The sequence below is a fragment of the Tubulanus polymorphus genome, chromosome 8 (assembly GCF_964204645.1).
Source record: "Tubulanus polymorphus chromosome 8, tnTubPoly1.2, whole genome shotgun sequence".
In the NCBI taxonomy this organism is placed as follows: domain Eukaryota; kingdom Metazoa; phylum Nemertea; class Palaeonemertea; order Tubulaniformes; family Tubulanidae; genus Tubulanus; species Tubulanus polymorphus.
This window is the reverse complement of record NC_134032.1, coordinates 2,655,025-2,672,378: the sequence shown is the minus strand read 5'-3', so window position 1 is coordinate 2,672,378 and position 17,354 is coordinate 2,655,025. Positions and strand designations below refer to the sequence as shown.

Here is a 17,354-nt window from a genome sequence, read left to right as displayed (position 1 = left end):
TTTTCATTTCATCTTTTTCATTTGCATTCAATTCATAGTTCTCATTAGTTTTTGGTTCAAAGTTTTCATTGATTTTCACTTCATACTTCTTGTTTTGATTGTTATCAGAGTTTTCTTTTTGCGTTTCGTTAAAGTTTTCATTTTGAGCGTTTTTTAGGTTTTCATTTAAGATTTCATTTTCAACTCTTCTGTAGTCTTCATCTTGAGATTTTTCATAATTTTTTTCCATTGATCCTTTTTTCATCTCTGTTTTGTCCAGTTAGGGCTGAGGGAACTCCAACCACCTCCACCTTCTGAAAATAGAAAAAAAATTCATTCACTATACGTTCGTAGAATTTTCTAATGAGTTCAATTCAATTCAATAGCTTATAATTATCTCAACAAGAACCAGGGATGATACGACACTGGTCAGTTACACACCCTCTAAGCAACTGGTTTATGATTTACTGATATGGTTTTTTCTGATAAAATACCAAAATCAGGCACCAAAATATTGCGCAGCTAACACATGTGATGAACAGTTTAATGAATTTTTTACTCGGAAAAAAGGCCTACATACTTCTTACTAGAAGATTAACATTTGCCTATGAAAAGAGGGTCTTACCTTCTTCGGCTGAAAGCTACCAGCTCTTCTTTTCCTTTTAGGCATGATGAGTAATGTACTGATCAATATCCTATTTCAAGTATCAACAAGTATCAAGTATGTGACCTATCACAAAAGAAACATTATCACAGCATTATTAATCAGCCTGTAGGAACTTTCTCTAAAATTTCGAAACAATAGGTGACACCTGCTACAAATAGGTATGGTGTGTTGAACAAGCAGCCTGTCAGCTGTGATAGCTCCGCTGGGTTTGGTTGATGGCAAGATTGGAAGAAAATTGAATAAAATGTGTTGAAAACAATGCATCAAAAATGTCTCCAAAACTAAACAAATTAACTGGATTTTGTTTGCAAACTTTTGGAATAAACCCTATAACCCACATAGGCTAGACGTAGTATCCTGAACAAATGTGCAACGACGAGTATTAAAACAGGCAGTGAACACTATTATGGTTCGCCCGATTACCGATTGGTGGCTCATTTTAAGATGGGTTGAAACAAAAATAAAAGGGTGGTCTTCCCTCTGAAACCTGTTGTTGTGGGGAATACCTGCATGATGAGTCTTGTTTAAAAAAATAAATAAATAGAAAATTGAATAATTGGTCGTCAGGTTCCGTTTTAGAAAAGGAATGATGCCAATACAAATATCAACAAATTCAAGTTCTGGAATTACTCGTATGATGGCACTAGTCAGAACCGGAAATTGGAACCTAAATCCACCTTGTTTTGTTGATTTGCAATAAAGATCTCTCGCTTCAAGTTTTTAATGAGCATTTTTTTTCACTAAATTTGTGATTTTTGGAAAATTTTTGACAGTTGAAGTAACGTTTTGTCCAATCTAACAGATTTCCAGGATATCATACTTAAAGGATTAAACGTGATGATGTATGTACGTAAAATACACTTACTAAAAAGGAAGTGCATATTTAACCTGGATCCGGTCACCGACTTCTGAACGCTATTTTGCCAAATCCATTTATTATGTAACAATTAAATCATTTTATTGGGTTTAGGGTAAGGGTTTGGATAGGGTTAGTGTCAAGAGGGTGAGAAGAGGGTCCACAGGGTTCGATTTCACAAGTAGGGATAGGGTTAGGGTTAGGTGAGGCTAAATGTAGCTAAAACATTCGGATGGTTTTCAATGAGCTCTGTGATCTAATAGGAAGACGCTAGGCTAGTAATTCACTGGTCCGGGTAAACTCTGTTCTCCACACTTCCTTCCAATTATCTAAGCCGCGCACCTCTTTGCGCATGTGCGTAGTAAATCAGCCAATTTAGAGACAATATTTGGCAAAATAGCGTTCAGAAGTCAGTGACCAGATCCAGTAAAATAACTACTGCCTACTAAAAAATTGAGAGGCCAGATTTTTATTGCAAATAAACTAGAACATGGCAGATTTAGGTACCAATATCCAGTTCTAACTAGCGCCATCAGTCGAGAAATTCAAGAACCTGACATTGTCGATTTCCCCAATAATTAGGCAGGCACAATTAGGCCTATGGGCCTAGGTAGATTGAATATACAAACAGTAGACTTAAGCTTGAATCAGATCCGAAAAGCAGGATACATTTTTACACTCCCAAATGGTCTGACATGAGTGGGCGGAGTGTACTGTAATTTATGTATAATAGGCCTTCAATTTGAAATTAGCTGACATACGATTTCAATTAAGATATTTCTGTGTTCATTAAAATTGGCAGTCCCTTCTTATAGTATTTATTCACATTCACGAAAACCTGATGACTTGTTCGCATTCAGCAGAATCGGGTGGCTTAATCATAAGTCACAGGGTCAGGGAGATGGAGTGCTCCCTGCTCTCGCACACAGACACACACACACTAGTGCAGTTCAAATCCCATAATTCAATATTTAAGCTGCTGTCTATATAGGCCTAAATATTTTCTACCCATACCACAAACACTATTATTAAATCATACGCATTGGGTCAACCTTAACACCTAGCCCAAATTTGGCCTTTTAAAAGCTACTTCTATGTGTAAGTCATGCGGGATTCGATATCGATCTCACACCAACCAGACCCGACTGCTACCACAACGCGCGGATCAAGACGAATTCCGGTCGGCTTTTAATACCAGTCGTCAGATTACGTGGAAAAATACATCATATTAGGCCTAACCGTTATATATACATACCTCTCTGAAGATTGGTCACAGAAACACACAACAAAGTCGTAAAAATGCAAGTAACGTAGAGTGGCGTCGCACGTTGTAAAATAAAGAAAATGGCGTCCGAGCTAAATTGACGCATGCGCACGAAATCTGAAAACATTGAATGGATGTCGTAGGTCGAACACCGATTTATAAATCCGAATCCGTGATTTATTTTGAAGCTCAAGGTCGTCGGGTAATTTGCAGGCTTTTCACGATGTACATTTATCAATGGATGATGATTCTTGCGACATTCTTATTTCCTGTTTAGACCAAATAATTACGCGGGATTAATTCATAATCAATTATAATACGCAAATTGGAAATGGTCAGGCGCTGAGTTATATTTCTTTCATAATTGAAAATTAGGTTTATAAGCTGCTAGTAGTCGAATCTGAGAGGAGTTACATTTTATGAAAAATTTTTGGCTGGAAAGGGGAAAATTAATAATAATAATAATAATAATAATAATAATCAACAGAATTACAAGAGGGTTTCTGCGAAAGCAGCAGAAACCCTAATTAATGAGCTTATTAATATAACATCGTCAAATTCTAAATTTTCGCATGTTTTGAACAGAATGGTGTGATGTACAAAAATAATGTTAGTATAGCCGATGAATTTAATAAGTGTTTTGCACAAGCGGGTCCAAATTTAGCCAATGATATTTTACCTACTAACATTTTTCTCTTTTCTGGGTCCGCCACAACAAAATGATATCTTTTTCTCTCTCACAGATTCTTTAGAAATTAAAAATATTGTTTCAAAATTTAAAAATAGTAATAACACTGGTCATGATGGTATCAATCAAAAGATCCTCAAGAGAGTAATTGACGCTATATCTCTGCCGTTATCTCATATTTTAAATCTAAGTTTGATTAATGGGCAAGTACCTGAATGCTTCAAAATATCAAAGATATTACATTTGTTCAAATCGGGAGATGTTTCACATTTTTCAAACTACAGACCTAAACAATATCAATACCATGTATTTCCAAGATCTTAGAAAAAGTAGTTTACAAAAAAGTTTTTTCGACAAGTATAAAATGCTATCTCCATGTCAATTTGGATTTAGGAAAGACCATTCCACCAACATGGCAATTACTGTTATCATAGATAAAATCATCAATAATTTAGACAATGGCAAATCTACTATAGGAATATTTCTAGATCTTTCGCGTGCATTTGATAGAGTGAATCATGAAATTTTATTGTCAAAACTTTGCCATTATGGCATCAGAGGTACGCCATTACTCTGGTTTAGAAATTATCTTTCAAACCGTTTTCCGACTGTTCTTTTTAAAGAGACTACTACCACTACCTATCATGTATTATGTGGTGTGCCCCAAGGTTCTATTTTGGTGCCGATCCTTTTCTTATTATATATAAATGATCTTGTAAACGCATCAAGCGTTTTTAATTTTATCATGTTTGCTGATGATGCCAGTGTATTCACTTCTCATATCAATATTTTAACGAGTTAACTATGATAGTTAATACAGAACTACACTAACTGAATATCTGTTTTCGGGCAAACAGGCTTTCATTGAATTTGATTCATTTCATATTTTTCAGTCGTGCTAAACATAAACACTCAATTTCTATCAAAATCAACAATATGTCTATATCACAAGTTTCGACAACAAAATTTCTAGGCGTTCAAGTTGACGACCAGCTTACTTGGAAGTCACAAATGAATGGCATCTGTACTAAACTATTACGGTTCATTTGTATAATGGGTAGACTTTATGGAATTTTGTCAAAAACAACTTTACTGCAGTTGTATTATTCTTTCATTTATTGCCATCTCAAACTTATGAAAGCTGGAACTTCTCCAGAAGAAAGCGTTCCGCATTATCTTTAAGACCGATATTAGAGCCCATACCTCACCATTATTTAAATCTGCAAAAAATTTTTAATTGGCAGATATAAACAATTTTCAAAATGGACAATTCATGTATCGTATTAAATTATAGGATTAATGATCTAGTTTATGGGTTGGGTGTGATAGCCTCTTAACTGGGAAACCCAAGTGGCAACCATGCTGTTGATGCTCTTGGGGTAAAGCTCCTAGATCTATGTGAAACTTCAGAATCACCAATGGTCGTGTTTCAGCTGACTAAACGGGTAAATCTGCTTGTTACAACCACCATGGTGCGTGCACCAAGTACAATTGGTTATTTAGTTGGAATGGGAGAATATTTTGTAATGTTGAAATGTTGTATATAAATCCAACATCTGCGCACTCTATCCATTGTAAGCTATCTACTCTAATCTAAACTGGTTCCTTCCATATCCCCCTCACGGTTGCTTACAATTCCATCTCGGACAACGCCCTACCCGTTGGATTTTTTTGTGAGCCTTGTTCTGATGTCGCAAGATATATAACTGCTCCCTCTGCTGCGGATATCCAGTCAGAAATTACAAATGCCATTGACAATATCTCTGGTGTCAATATCTCTTTGATTAATAACATCCTTGCCAAAACTGCAACGCGCAGGCAGCGGTGGAAACCCATCGGATGACTTCAGTAATATGACGACTAATCCAAATGCGTATAACATACACTTAATAAATTGAATTGGAAGAAGTGGTGAATTTGAGTGTATCGAGAAAAGAAAATACGACTTACAGTTAGTTAAGAGCGATGAGACAAACGATTTCAATCGACGTGACTCATCCGATGACGACTTCAGAGAGTTTGACAATCACCGACGATTCTGAACGAACAGTATTTCAGTGGTACAGGTGAAGAACCTGCTCCAGATCGTTAGACAACAAACAGTGTTGCATCCCGAGTTGCTAATTTTCTTTTCAATTATCTGCACTAGTGTCACCTCGCAGCAATTATATATAACTGGACGAGCTGCCGCCAATCTAACGCTCCCGATAATAGATTGCGTAGTCGCGCCGAAGATCTAACAAAAGCGACGATAAGAGGAGGTTGCTGCTGCTGCAGCTGCGATCGAATTAGAATTGATTCCTGTGATCCGACTCCCTGTTTTGTTTTCGTCCCGTTGTCGCTAATTGGGCGCCGGAATCGATCGGTGAAATTAGCAATTAATTAATTTCATTGAATAACGTCATAAGTTGTAAAATCAACGACCAGAAATGGTTAAAGACGCTTCTTTATTTCATGAGGGATAATCTCCTAAAAATCCTAGACCTTCCAGAGTGACTAGGTTGGAACACGAGAATAAAATAAACGACAAAAAATGCCGATAACCCTAAGATACGCCTTAAATACGCCTTAAGATGGACTCGAACCTGCGACCTCCAGCGCGCGCCAGACGAACACGCTAATCACTCGACCATAGACCAGTAGTGACTGACGAAGTTTGTAAGTTTGTCTAGCGATTGAAGTGACTAGTGACCAGTCAGATGAAGTGACTTGGTGCATGGTGACTGTTGGCCGTTTGTACGGCCCGCTCATTCTATGGTTACTGCAGTACCTAAACCCTCTCTGATTACGAGTCGCCCATTGTAAGAAATCAAACTAATATAGTTTGTGTAGGCTGCAGTTCATGTATTTCTTGCTATATTTGGCATACATATGCATATATACATACATACGCCTACATCAATAAATCTACGACATTTGATTTCGCCTGTTTAGTCACGGAGTCGTCCACTAGATGGCGCTATATTCACCTGTGCGGTGTTATTTGCCAGTCGCCCGAATAAATGTTTCAATATTCTGGAGTTTGTAGGCCGCCTACACATGTATCTCCTCTTCTTGCGGCGACGCGCCGGAGAGCGGCCATTTTTCTTTGTAAAACGTATCTTGCAGATAACAAATTTCTGTCGTCCTAGAAACAAATCGAAAAACCGTTTTAGTTTGAATGTTCACTTGGGAAAGTCGACTAGAGACCCGGTCTCCGGCTGAATGGTTGTGTTGAGCGAATTTTTTCACGAGGCATTTGACAAATTTTCAGTGACTATCTTCACTGGCTGCTAGAGATACCCTACCGTTTGACTCGTCTGGATGTGGCGCACTTGGAGCTGGAGTCCTGGTACTTGGAGTCGAAGTTATCTTCGAATTATGAGTCGTTGTTGATGTTGGAACGAGAGTCGTTGGAGCTGGTGTCATTGGAGCTGGGGTCGTCGGAACTGGAGTCGTTGGAGCTGGAGTCGTTGGAACTGGAGTCGTTGGAGCCGGAGTTGTTGGAGATGTATCCGGTGTCATACAAGACGCTTCTAAATCCTTCATCTCCAGGTTAGAATCGATCCCGTCAAACTGTTGCGTCACACTTTCATCCTTTCTCACTTTTGTACAATTTACTACAGAACAAACGAGAAAATGAAGTTTATCAACGCCTTGAAAAATAAAACATATTTCGTAATGTTGTCGATAACGAATTATGTGATACAAATTGTATGTTAAGGATAATATTGTATTTGTACAGATGGATCTTGCGAGAACCCTCGAGAAAATTACGAGATCTCGCGATAACATTTGAGAAACGATTAGTGATCCCGTATCGTTTCTCGAAGGATCTCGCGAGATCCTGTATCGTTTCTCAAAGGTTCTCGCGAGGAACATACGAGATCCTCGCTTGAAACTTCGGGAAACGCGACGGGATCTCGTGAGAACCTTCGAGACACTTACGCGAACATGAATCGTCTCTGTTAACGTACGGTTTGACGGAATATACGAAAACTCTATCGCACCAACAACTGCAGGTGACCGGATAAAGCAAAGCGTTATAACTGCACACATTCCTGTCACCACAATCTGAAAACAATCAAATAAAAACAACCAGAATAAAATTGTTGTTTATAATGGTGATCTACCGACTGAAACAACTTAAGGAGTTTTTCAACAAAAGACGTCCACGCTAAATTTCAAAGTTTTGACCTCCCTCCCCCATGTCCGCATATAAATGTCTACATTGAACTACCCCTACCCCTGTCCATCGGAGTAGGAAAACGACCAAAGAATCATCCAGTCATAAGAAATAATGTCTTTGTCCTTCATTTATTTTATATTCCCCCGCCCAATGCGTTACTTGAAACTCACCGCATAACTGATATTCTGCGTTGAAGTTGTCGGGACAATCCAGTGAAGGTTCCGCACTCGACATTCGCTCACTGTTTTGACGAACTTTCCTATGGTAAAGCAAAAATAATCAGGATGAATTAAAATTTGCAGATGTTCCTGGAATCATGGATCGTCATCTATCAGAATTTACCGGAACTGACTGAATTCCGATGGAGCTACTAAAGACATGTTGTTCGAAAAGACCATAATCATAGCTCGCCATCTTTTGGAACTTTCCAAAAATTACTGAATGTCCGGAATTGTTAAGTTAAACGAAAATCGAAAAGGTAGGATCATTCCCGAATTAATGATTTATGTTTAATTAGGAACCAATTAGAATTTACAATCAATGGGTTCGAACCTAGGACCTCTCTTATCATCGATTCAGCATCTGAGACCAACTCGGAATCAACTCGGTTTCGAACCCGGGACAGCCTGATTATGATAATCTGCTTATTAGGTCGGTTTAAAGCTCTTGAGATTTTTTCAAATATTCGTTTAGTAAATTTTTGTTTAAACTTTTGCGTGAGAGGACGTCAGTTGGGTGGCCTAGCTCAGCCAGTTTTAGTGGAACAAACTTGATAGGTGTTTATTGAACCAGCACAGATTGAGGCAGCTGAACTGAAACATCAACCTTTAAAATCCATTTTATGCTGTAATGAGGGATTACCAAAAAGTCTCTTTGAAGACAACCCAATTCTAAAGGAGAATTTTCGGTAACATTTCAATGAAATGATCGATGTTTTTAGTTAAGCTGCTCATCTGTGCTTGCCCTACTAAACAACTTTATCAGGTATGTACTACTGAAAAGACAGCTCAGCAGGAACCCGACCCGGAGCAATTTGATATTGACATTAGACACCAATTCTGCAAGCTCCATGCGGGTGACTCCATGATCAATTCTAAACTTGAGTGAAATGCTAAATACCTGGGGGCTATGTTACAAACGAGCACGTTCTTTTGCGGTGAACACGCCTTCAGACCGCAGCCCAACTTCATAGCAGTAGCATGTTCAAACTATAACATTGAAACAAGAAAATATAATCATAGAAATCAAGCCATTTTTAGAATCAAATCCCTGACATGATTGACATAGCGCGTTACATCTTGAGTTTGTGGAAAACTTTAAAATAAAACTTTTAAAAATTGAAAAGATAATTAGTTCTTGAATAAACGAATTTGTTTTGGTAATACAAAACTTTTTTTTCGAATCGACGGGAGGTGCTATAAGCTCTTACTTTCACCGCATTATCCGGGGAGAGGAACATCGACAGAAACTGATTCGTCGTTCCGTCACTGAGTTCTCCAGCCACATCCATGAGAATACCCGCGTAGTCACGTGACTCGGCCGCAGTGACGTAATTCCGGTAGACGTTCATCACCTCATCCGCCATTACTAACACCAACTGATCCACGCGACCTCGACCTGAATCGTATAGATTATATTATTGGATGATGACGTCATTAGGGTTGTACGGAGGGAGGTCTCTTGTTTTATTTCTGGATGGTTGTGTATTACCTGGTATATAGTTCCTCGTTTCGGATATGACGGTATCGGGACAAGTGGACGCGTAGTTTTCAGCCATACGACTCAATACAGTATCCCAATACTGAAACACAATAACATCGGCAATATCGATTTTACGTGTAATGAGAAGAGAAAATTATCATTTAAGTGTCTGGCTCCCGGTTATTAAATGGTTCCTAACAAAATCGGGGGCTGTTCATAACGCGCGCGAAATGTGCCCATTTTTAAGCGTTACGTCCACATGATCTGACTTCCATCGTCTGTCTTCCATATGCAATGGATTTGACACCCAGCACAAAACATGTCACTTAGAGTCAAAAACCGGCTCTACTTAGGACCTGCGAGTAACATCATTAGTTAACACTGACTACCCAACTATAACAAGCAGCACACACGTGCAATTCGATCAGCTAATCAAGTTTCATTAGTTGTTCCTACGAGCAATTATCTAATCTTTCAGATAATTGCTCGAAGTTGTTCATAGTCACAGTATAATGGTGGTCGTGCATTTTCCAACTGTGCCCCTAAGTGGGACGAGTTTCCTATCACAGCCGGGCAGTCACTTCCATCGATGGAGCAGTTAAAATGCTTTCTTTGTGTAGGCATTTTTAACATGTGAATCGCTCTGGTGAAGCTCTTTATAAATCGCTTTGATAATTATCATTATTATATTTTCTGTCATTGTTACTACTAGCTTACCATACGGAACATGTATCTGTTCCGATCGCGGGTCATTTTCAGAGTTCTAAAACTGTTGACGATTTTTGGCAAAACGTCTCGTGAGGCGCCGTCCATTTCTGAAACAAAACCAGACAGGGGGGGATTCGATCCCGGAGGATGTTCATCGAAATTTAGACAGGACGAGAAAAGGAACAATTAAATGAAATCAATTGGATATCCGAAATAAAAATCTATCTGAAATTCCAATCTTGCAAACATTACAATCTTCGTTATTATTTTGACGCTATTTCAGTTCATCACAACTGGAAACAGCATCTGGAAAACACTCTAAACATTTAAGCTATTATTACGTGTTCTGAAAATAAGGATTGACCCTCTGATTCATTTGATTCGTAGATTTGATTTGATTTGGTGTCCCTTACAAACCCACTACATCTGCTGCCGCGAGCGAAACAGTGGGTTTGATTTTGAAATCGGAAATCTCGAAGTAGGGGCCTACAGAAGTACATAGTTGTGGAATCGGCGGTCGAGTTTACAGAATTTTCTGTTTTTATCGATTTAGCGGTATTCTTACCTGAGTCGGCGCCTCTTTTCAGACACATGGCGTGATCGGTAGCGAAACGTTCGAATCGCGCATCACAAGTCGTACCCTAAAAACCAGTCACGTGGACAATTCATTAGAACGTAGTTTTGATGGATTCGAATAATCATCCAGGTATCACTATACGGATTGCGTTTCTTACCCGAATCGCTTCAATCAAATAACCAGCCGTCAGCGAGACTTTGGAGGTAAATGGAAACAAGAAAATTAACTTTAATAAATTATTTGACGCCTGCGGAAAAATGTAGAATTTCTGGTATAAGCTAATGTGGAATTGCAAATTTGAAAACGAAGTTTTAAGAAATTTCGGGAATTATGAGATTTGGCGATTGGGTAGATGATACAGTTTTCGACTGGTCTAATCAACAAAAAAAAATTGTCAACTTGTGACTTCGATTCACTTTTGCTTCTAAGCTGGTCTGAAACTTCATTGCCTCCATGGTTGAAGAAAGAGCTCTTCTGATGTCTGCTTCATCATGACTTTGAGCATATCGTGTAGCCAGCCAGCCCGGTCCTGGGGCCCGGTCTGGCTGTCACTTGATATCCTAGACTTGAGTCTGGGTTGAAGTAGACATTGTCATATAATTAACTTATTCATGTTATTCTGTATGAATTACCCGTGTGTCTTGTATTTTCTTATTTTAAAATTTGTAAATGTATTGATTTTTGGAATTTTATCCCGGAATTTCAATGTAATAAGGATCAATAAAGTATTGAATTTAATTGTCACCTTATACACATGCCATCAGTCGATGCGGAGCCGTATATGACAGCTATGCTATTATAAATTGCTAATCTCATGAAACCTGCATTCGTCTTATATCGAACATATTTTCTAAAACATTTGAATATTGAAATTATATGTTTACACGTTTTTATATAGACCGCTTGTAGCCGCCGATGAAATTCACGCCGGCCCAACTCAGATCGTAGATAGCTTCGTCATTCCACTAGCATCCCCATGTCAGGGTCTGACTTTTATATCAGACTTCCAAATCGTGTATACATCCGCCATTTAACCGAATAATCCGATTAACTTATCATTTCTATTTATCCCTGCCGCCCCTGATATAATCATACATCCTTTACTATTACAATACGTCTTCTCATGATATTCAATACGATATAACATTTCGACGTTCAAATAGAGGTCATTATATAATCCCAGGGAGCCATTCTACATCTGTATCAATAATATTTTGCCAAATAGCTTGTATGTGTACACATAAACCTATGACGTTTTGCACATCGATTTACGGTTGTCGTTTGTAAAATGACGCTGAATGGTTATCATTGTTTAGGTTTCATAATGGTAACGTTTTATAAGGCGTCAAAAAATGATATCATTTACTAAATTACAAAACGTTTATGTTTTCTTTTTTAGAAAACGCAGTTTCGAAAGCTCGCGCGAGAAAACCACATTATCTTCAAATTCTCGTGTGAGAAATCCAAAAAGTTTTGAATGCTCGGGTGAGAACAAAAACCAGCAAACGTAAACATTTTTTTTTACATGCCATCCACCATAAATAACGGTTTTTACAGTGGAAAAAATTGACGCACCTTTTATGAGAAAATCAATCGTTGAGTTTGATTTCATTATAGCTACAACAGTCTGGATGCGTGGCGGCTCCGAAATTTGATAAGTTAGACTTGCTTTCGGTCTCCTAACTGATCTCCTCTCTCATCGAATACCGCGGGACTTCTGACTAATCATCCGCGCCCTGTGCGCTGATGATTGCATTAATATTCGGTGTTTTAATTGATTAAAGATCCATATAAACCATCTGTTAGAATCTCAGCCGAGTGAGACAACAATTATAACTACGTGATGATCATATTTTTAATAGTCATTAGAAACCGAATTCAATATCTCAGTATTGACTCATATCACCTGGAGGGATATTTAAGTGCGTCTTAGTTCGTCGTGATCTGGGTTATTAGGTACTTACAAAGGTTTACGGTTGTCAAATGGAAAACATGAAAAGCTCAACTTGTAAAACTGATCCGAATGGTCAAAACTCAAAGTGAAACTGATACTCACGCGGTATTAGAAAATTGATCATGGGTAAAGAGTTCAAGTATCCGAACAACCATAAAAGCGGTAACGTTGAAAACCTCATTTTCTAATGAGTAAAAATGGTTTATTAAACACGAACGTTTTCGAGATCATATCCCCTCATCAGATGAAATACAAGTGAATCAAATAGATAGAACTATATAGATTTGTATGCATAAGTAGAAATACTAGTAATAATAGAATAGAAATACCGTACTAGTAATAATAATAGAAAATCAGGGACAGTATTTTCTTGTCCGTCGTTTTTAACAAATCGTAAAATTTATCCTGCTGTGCAAATCTGATTCGATCGAATGACACGCGGCCAGCAAAGAGCAAAATCAATTCTGATTTGACAGGATGAATTCGCTTTATTAGCAGCAGTTGATATAGATGTCATCAGCGATCACTTTTCTCGCAAGAATCATAACCTACACCGGGTACTTCCCCATATGAAATCTTAGCATTACAAAACAAAATTCGTCAAGTAACAGACTGAATGGGAGTCAAGGGTCGGGGATAATACCTCAGTGACGGATCCAGCCTACCGCTACTACCGCTTGAACGGTACTCATGATTGAAGATAAGAAGTGTCCTTTTATTTTTGAAGTTCAGGTAGAATAGATTTTAAAATTACAAATGTGAACAGTCGAAAATGGGTAAACTTCTTTTTTTATCAATGATTTGTCTTTAACATGTCAAAATGTCATATTTAGTGGATGCAGACAAGGGATATGATGCCCCAAATTGATTCAGATTGCCTCTCAGAGCCCCAAAATTTTCTATGACAAAGGTGCCCTTCCGCAGCTAAGCAGTAATCAAAAACCTTGGATAGGTCCACCCTGTCCCTATACAAATATATTCGACGATGAAAAGTGTTACCTCTGAATAGCAAACGATGGAAACGGTGACGCAAAACCATCGATGTTGAAAAGCTGAAATATTTGCGGTTCATTCATTTATTCATATTCTATTGCACAAAAAAAAATAATTTGCGTCGAGCAAAAAGTACAAATTCGCGAAAATTGCTTTCAACAAGATGGCAGTATAACAATCGATCTAAAAGTGTTCTTCCTGTAGAATTTACAAGTTGGCAGAGTTTTAAATGACTCGGTCCAATTTTAAGGTATAACGTGCGCTGCGCGCATGTCATTGAACAAGGGACAAATTAAAGGGTAACTGACACTTTTTCAAGAATTTTCTACTTTTGGAATAAAATGATTCATTATAGTATACTATTGAGATTGACAATTTGAAAGATCGGAAAAAATTTCAATTTATAATGATATTTGATGATTTTGATTTTCGCGCGCCTCGTTTTTTTACATCGTTCCGGAAAAACACGTGTACTGCGGGCTATTTATAGAACTACGTCATTAAAGGCAGCGACTCAATAATGGCGTCTATAGAAATGAATAGAGAATCGGACAATGGGAGCGATTCATCTGAATTTAATGCCACTTCGGCATCAAATTCAGATGAATCGCTTAGTGATTTTGAATGGCAGGAAACAAGTGACGAAGAGGAATTAATGATCGGGCCGTATTTATACGAACCAGAGGCAGAACCGAAGCGAAACGGCGATGGACCCAGACCGGAGGCAGAGGGAGACGACGACGAAGGCCGAATAAACCGTTTGGAGCTGGATAATCTGAATCAGTGGTATGTTCATATAACAATTAACTTAAAAATATATATTTTAAGATTCATTAAGCCGTAGATTTAATTATGGGTTTTTGAGCTTTGTTGGCGAAGTTGAGAGAATCTTATCATGTTCGTTTCAAAAGCTCAGTGCGATTCAACGTCGTTGTGCTGGCACTGCTGGACTATTCTTGCACTGCATTGCATCAGCATAGGCTTACAACAAGTAGATACCTATATCCATACCTTAAAAATATTTTTATGGATAATCTTTTTAGGTGCCAATGTGGACACTGTCAGATCTTAGAGACGGAGCAAGTGTGTGTGTGCTGTATGGAGATTGATGTCGTGAAAAGAAGACTGGAATGGGTTTGGGAGGAGTCCGGACAAAATGAAGAGACCTGCATGACGGACACAGCAGCTTTCGCTTCGATCTGTTTGAACCCTTGGGTCCTGCAGCTGATGTGGACCGAATTTAAACGGCAGTACGGACGGAAAAGTTTTGAAGGGCCAGCAAATGCGAAATTAAGACATGTAGCATACAGATCATTTGTTCGGTGGTGTTGGGGATATTTGGGCAAGGAAAATAGGAGAATTTTGCCTGCTTGTGTCGTTTCGTGCATCCGCGCACATTTCCCTGAGGACGGTTATGAGGAGGACCATGTATATAAAGGATTTCGTAATGTGTCGATTGATGTGTGACAGTGGTATTATTGAGTTTCAACAGCAGTCTCAATTCATAGGCAGTGCTGCCATCTACGTTGGATTCTCCAAAAAAGGTGCTCATCACTTTTCTCGCGTAGCCCTGCGCTCGGCCCTGGCCTGTGTGGTGGTTCATGGCCCACCAAGTTGCCTTTGTAGCTATGGCCAAAGTAACTCCTTTACGGACAGCGTCCATGCTAACTTTATCCTTAACAAACGTCTCCAGCTCTGGTGCGGTTGCCGATATAGTAGCATGGTTGGACACAAGCACGTCTCCATCCGCATTAGAGAAAAGCCCTAGGTCCAGACCACCTATGACTCCTCCCATCAAAACTGCAAGTACCTCATCGCTTGCTGATGCTCGATACTTGTGGTAGAGCCATGCACAGGCGATGGACTTTGCTTCCTGGTGATCTCCAGCGTTATGTATCGGGAGCTTGTCAGTGTCGGCGAGACGGGGATCGACGCCGGCTGCTATGCCTGCCTCGAATTCTCCATTCACGCGTGGAAGATGAACGATTAACGACATCGTGACAGACTCACGTACAAAGAACAGGAACAACAACACGAGAAACAAAGCAGGAATTAAAACAGTAAAATCTCTGATGAATATATTAGGCAACCTTTTGTAAACGAATGTTTTGGCTCGGAATCATCCCCTAAAATCCGGGCCTGGGGTTGTTTCCCGGCCTGAATCTATTAGGATTATCGTTGGAACGATTACCGAAATTATTGTTAGAATTATTAAACCGTCTATCCGGCCGATAACTACCGTTCTGCCTAAAACAATTACGTTCGTGATGCCCAACTCGATTGCATCTACCACAAACTACAGATCCGGAAGCAGATCTGAAGTTCGTGGCGGCAGGTTATTATCCTGCCTCCGGACCTGTACCTGAAGTCTCGAGACTTCCCGGCTTAAATTCCTGATTTCATCCCTGAGATCCGAAATTTCATTTCGGTTCTCAGTGGATGATATGATGCCGGCAATTGGAGGCGGTTTCGCCTGCAGCGCCAACACGGATTCATACAAGCGCGCGTATTGTTCGGCTTCGTCCATAGTTGTTGGTGATCTAGATACGACAAACGCTCTCAAATTGTCCGCCAAGCCATTGATAAATAGGACCATTAAATCATGATCGTTCTTTTCAAGAGCCGCCGAACGTATTTGGATGTCTTGAAGATAGACGTCCAACGATTCCCCCGGTAATTGTTTTCTGTTCATTAAACTTTGCTCACGCACCCATTTCATTGATCCAGAATCGAATTTCTTTTTGAATTCCCTTTCAAAGTTGTCAATATCTGATAAGATACTATTCGCCGTTGTCTTAACGGTTGCGTCTTTTGACTTGCTTGCCTCGACCACGGTCCAATACCAAGCCGAAGCAAGTCCATCTAAAAACAGCCCCACTGCTTTAAGTTTCTTTTCATTGGTCCAGCCCATGAAAGTAGAATATTGGGTGAACTGCCGCCACCAAATATTAGCGTCTTCGCTTACCGTACCGGTAAACTGTGGCGGTTGTAGACGAGTCATGCCCATTGGCTTATCGTCAATTTTGGCTGTCATTTCAGCTAGTCTATCTGCCAAAGCGCGGTCCATTCCAGACCTCGTTTCGACCGGCATACACAAATTCAATCAAATAATTTCTAGGTTCTTCAATATTAAGTCAATTAAATGTACGATAGACCGGAGGAGACAGCAAAATATTCGGTCTATCCACAGAAAATTGTTCTACGCACACGACGAAATCAAAATTAAATAACAAGTATTGTTCAATATTTACCAAAATCCATTTTCCGTGCGTTTCTCGAGTTCCTACTTCCTGTATTGTTCCAGTGAATTATCTTTGTTTCCGTTGGTTTTGTTAAATAGCTCGATACCTCACTCAAGTAAAATGCCCGCCAGGTTCTCCACCATTTGTCACTATCGGGATCTTTGAATTCCACTTGAGTGATAGAATGTTAACAAACGTCCAAGAATAAACGAGTCGCAACACACAGAGTTCCTGTCTTCAAAATTACTTTTATTTCACGAACTGATCTCAACGATCTAAAAATTTCTAGCGGTCTCCCCCACGGTCCAAAAAACCCCAGTATATATAGTCAATTCTCCAACCCATCTCATTAGCGAACGACATTGCCAAAGCCCGTTAATTTGTCGTTAGCGCAACAGCGTTGCCCATAAAAATATCATTATTCAACCGAAATAATTACAAAAGGACATTATACGTGACAGCTTCCCAGAAAAATGTAACATTAACTTTGAATTATGTTCTTCAGCGGCAGTCGTTGCTCGCAGAAGCAAATACTTACGAGCAACTGACGCGCATTA

General features: G+C 39.1%; 2 protein-coding genes and 1 long non-coding RNA gene across 4 annotated transcripts; 1 reads left to right on the top strand and 2 right to left on the bottom strand.

Annotated features, from left to right (window-relative positions):
• Positions 1-242: 242 nt before the first annotated feature.
• Positions 243-2,852, bottom strand: LOC141910180 (uncharacterized). Of its 2 annotated transcripts, none has more exons than XR_012619852.1 (3): positions 2,758-2,852; positions 605-709; positions 243-293 (listed from the first exon to the last, which is right to left on the bottom strand). It is a non-coding gene; the product is annotated as an uncharacterized LOC141910180 (long non-coding RNA). The 2 variants fall into 2 exon arrangements; XR_012619853.1 differs by lacking the exon at positions 2,758-2,852 and adding an exon at positions 792-1,132.
• A 3,609-nt stretch (positions 2,853-6,461) lies between these two features.
• On the bottom strand, positions 6,462-16,821 carry LOC141910018 (uncharacterized). The gene is made up of 11 exons (XM_074800707.1): positions 16,807-16,821; positions 10,766-10,803; positions 10,597-10,672; positions 10,041-10,138; positions 9,333-9,423; positions 9,052-9,239; positions 8,742-8,830; positions 7,793-7,881; positions 7,382-7,507; positions 6,737-7,053; positions 6,462-6,581 (listed from the first exon to the last, which is right to left on the bottom strand). Exons 1-11 carry the CDS (start codon positions 16,814-16,816, stop codon positions 6,462-6,464), a joined length of 1,242 nt encoding a protein of 413 aa, XP_074656808.1. The 5' UTR covers positions 16,817-16,821.
• LOC141909900 (P2X purinoceptor 7-like) lies at positions 14,060-15,022 on the top strand. The gene is made up of 2 exons (XM_074800584.1): positions 14,060-14,341; positions 14,599-15,022. Exons 1-2 carry the CDS (start codon positions 14,076-14,078, stop codon positions 15,020-15,022), a joined length of 690 nt encoding a protein of 229 aa, XP_074656685.1. The 5' UTR covers positions 14,060-14,075.
• Positions 16,822-17,354: the final 533 nt, after the last annotated feature.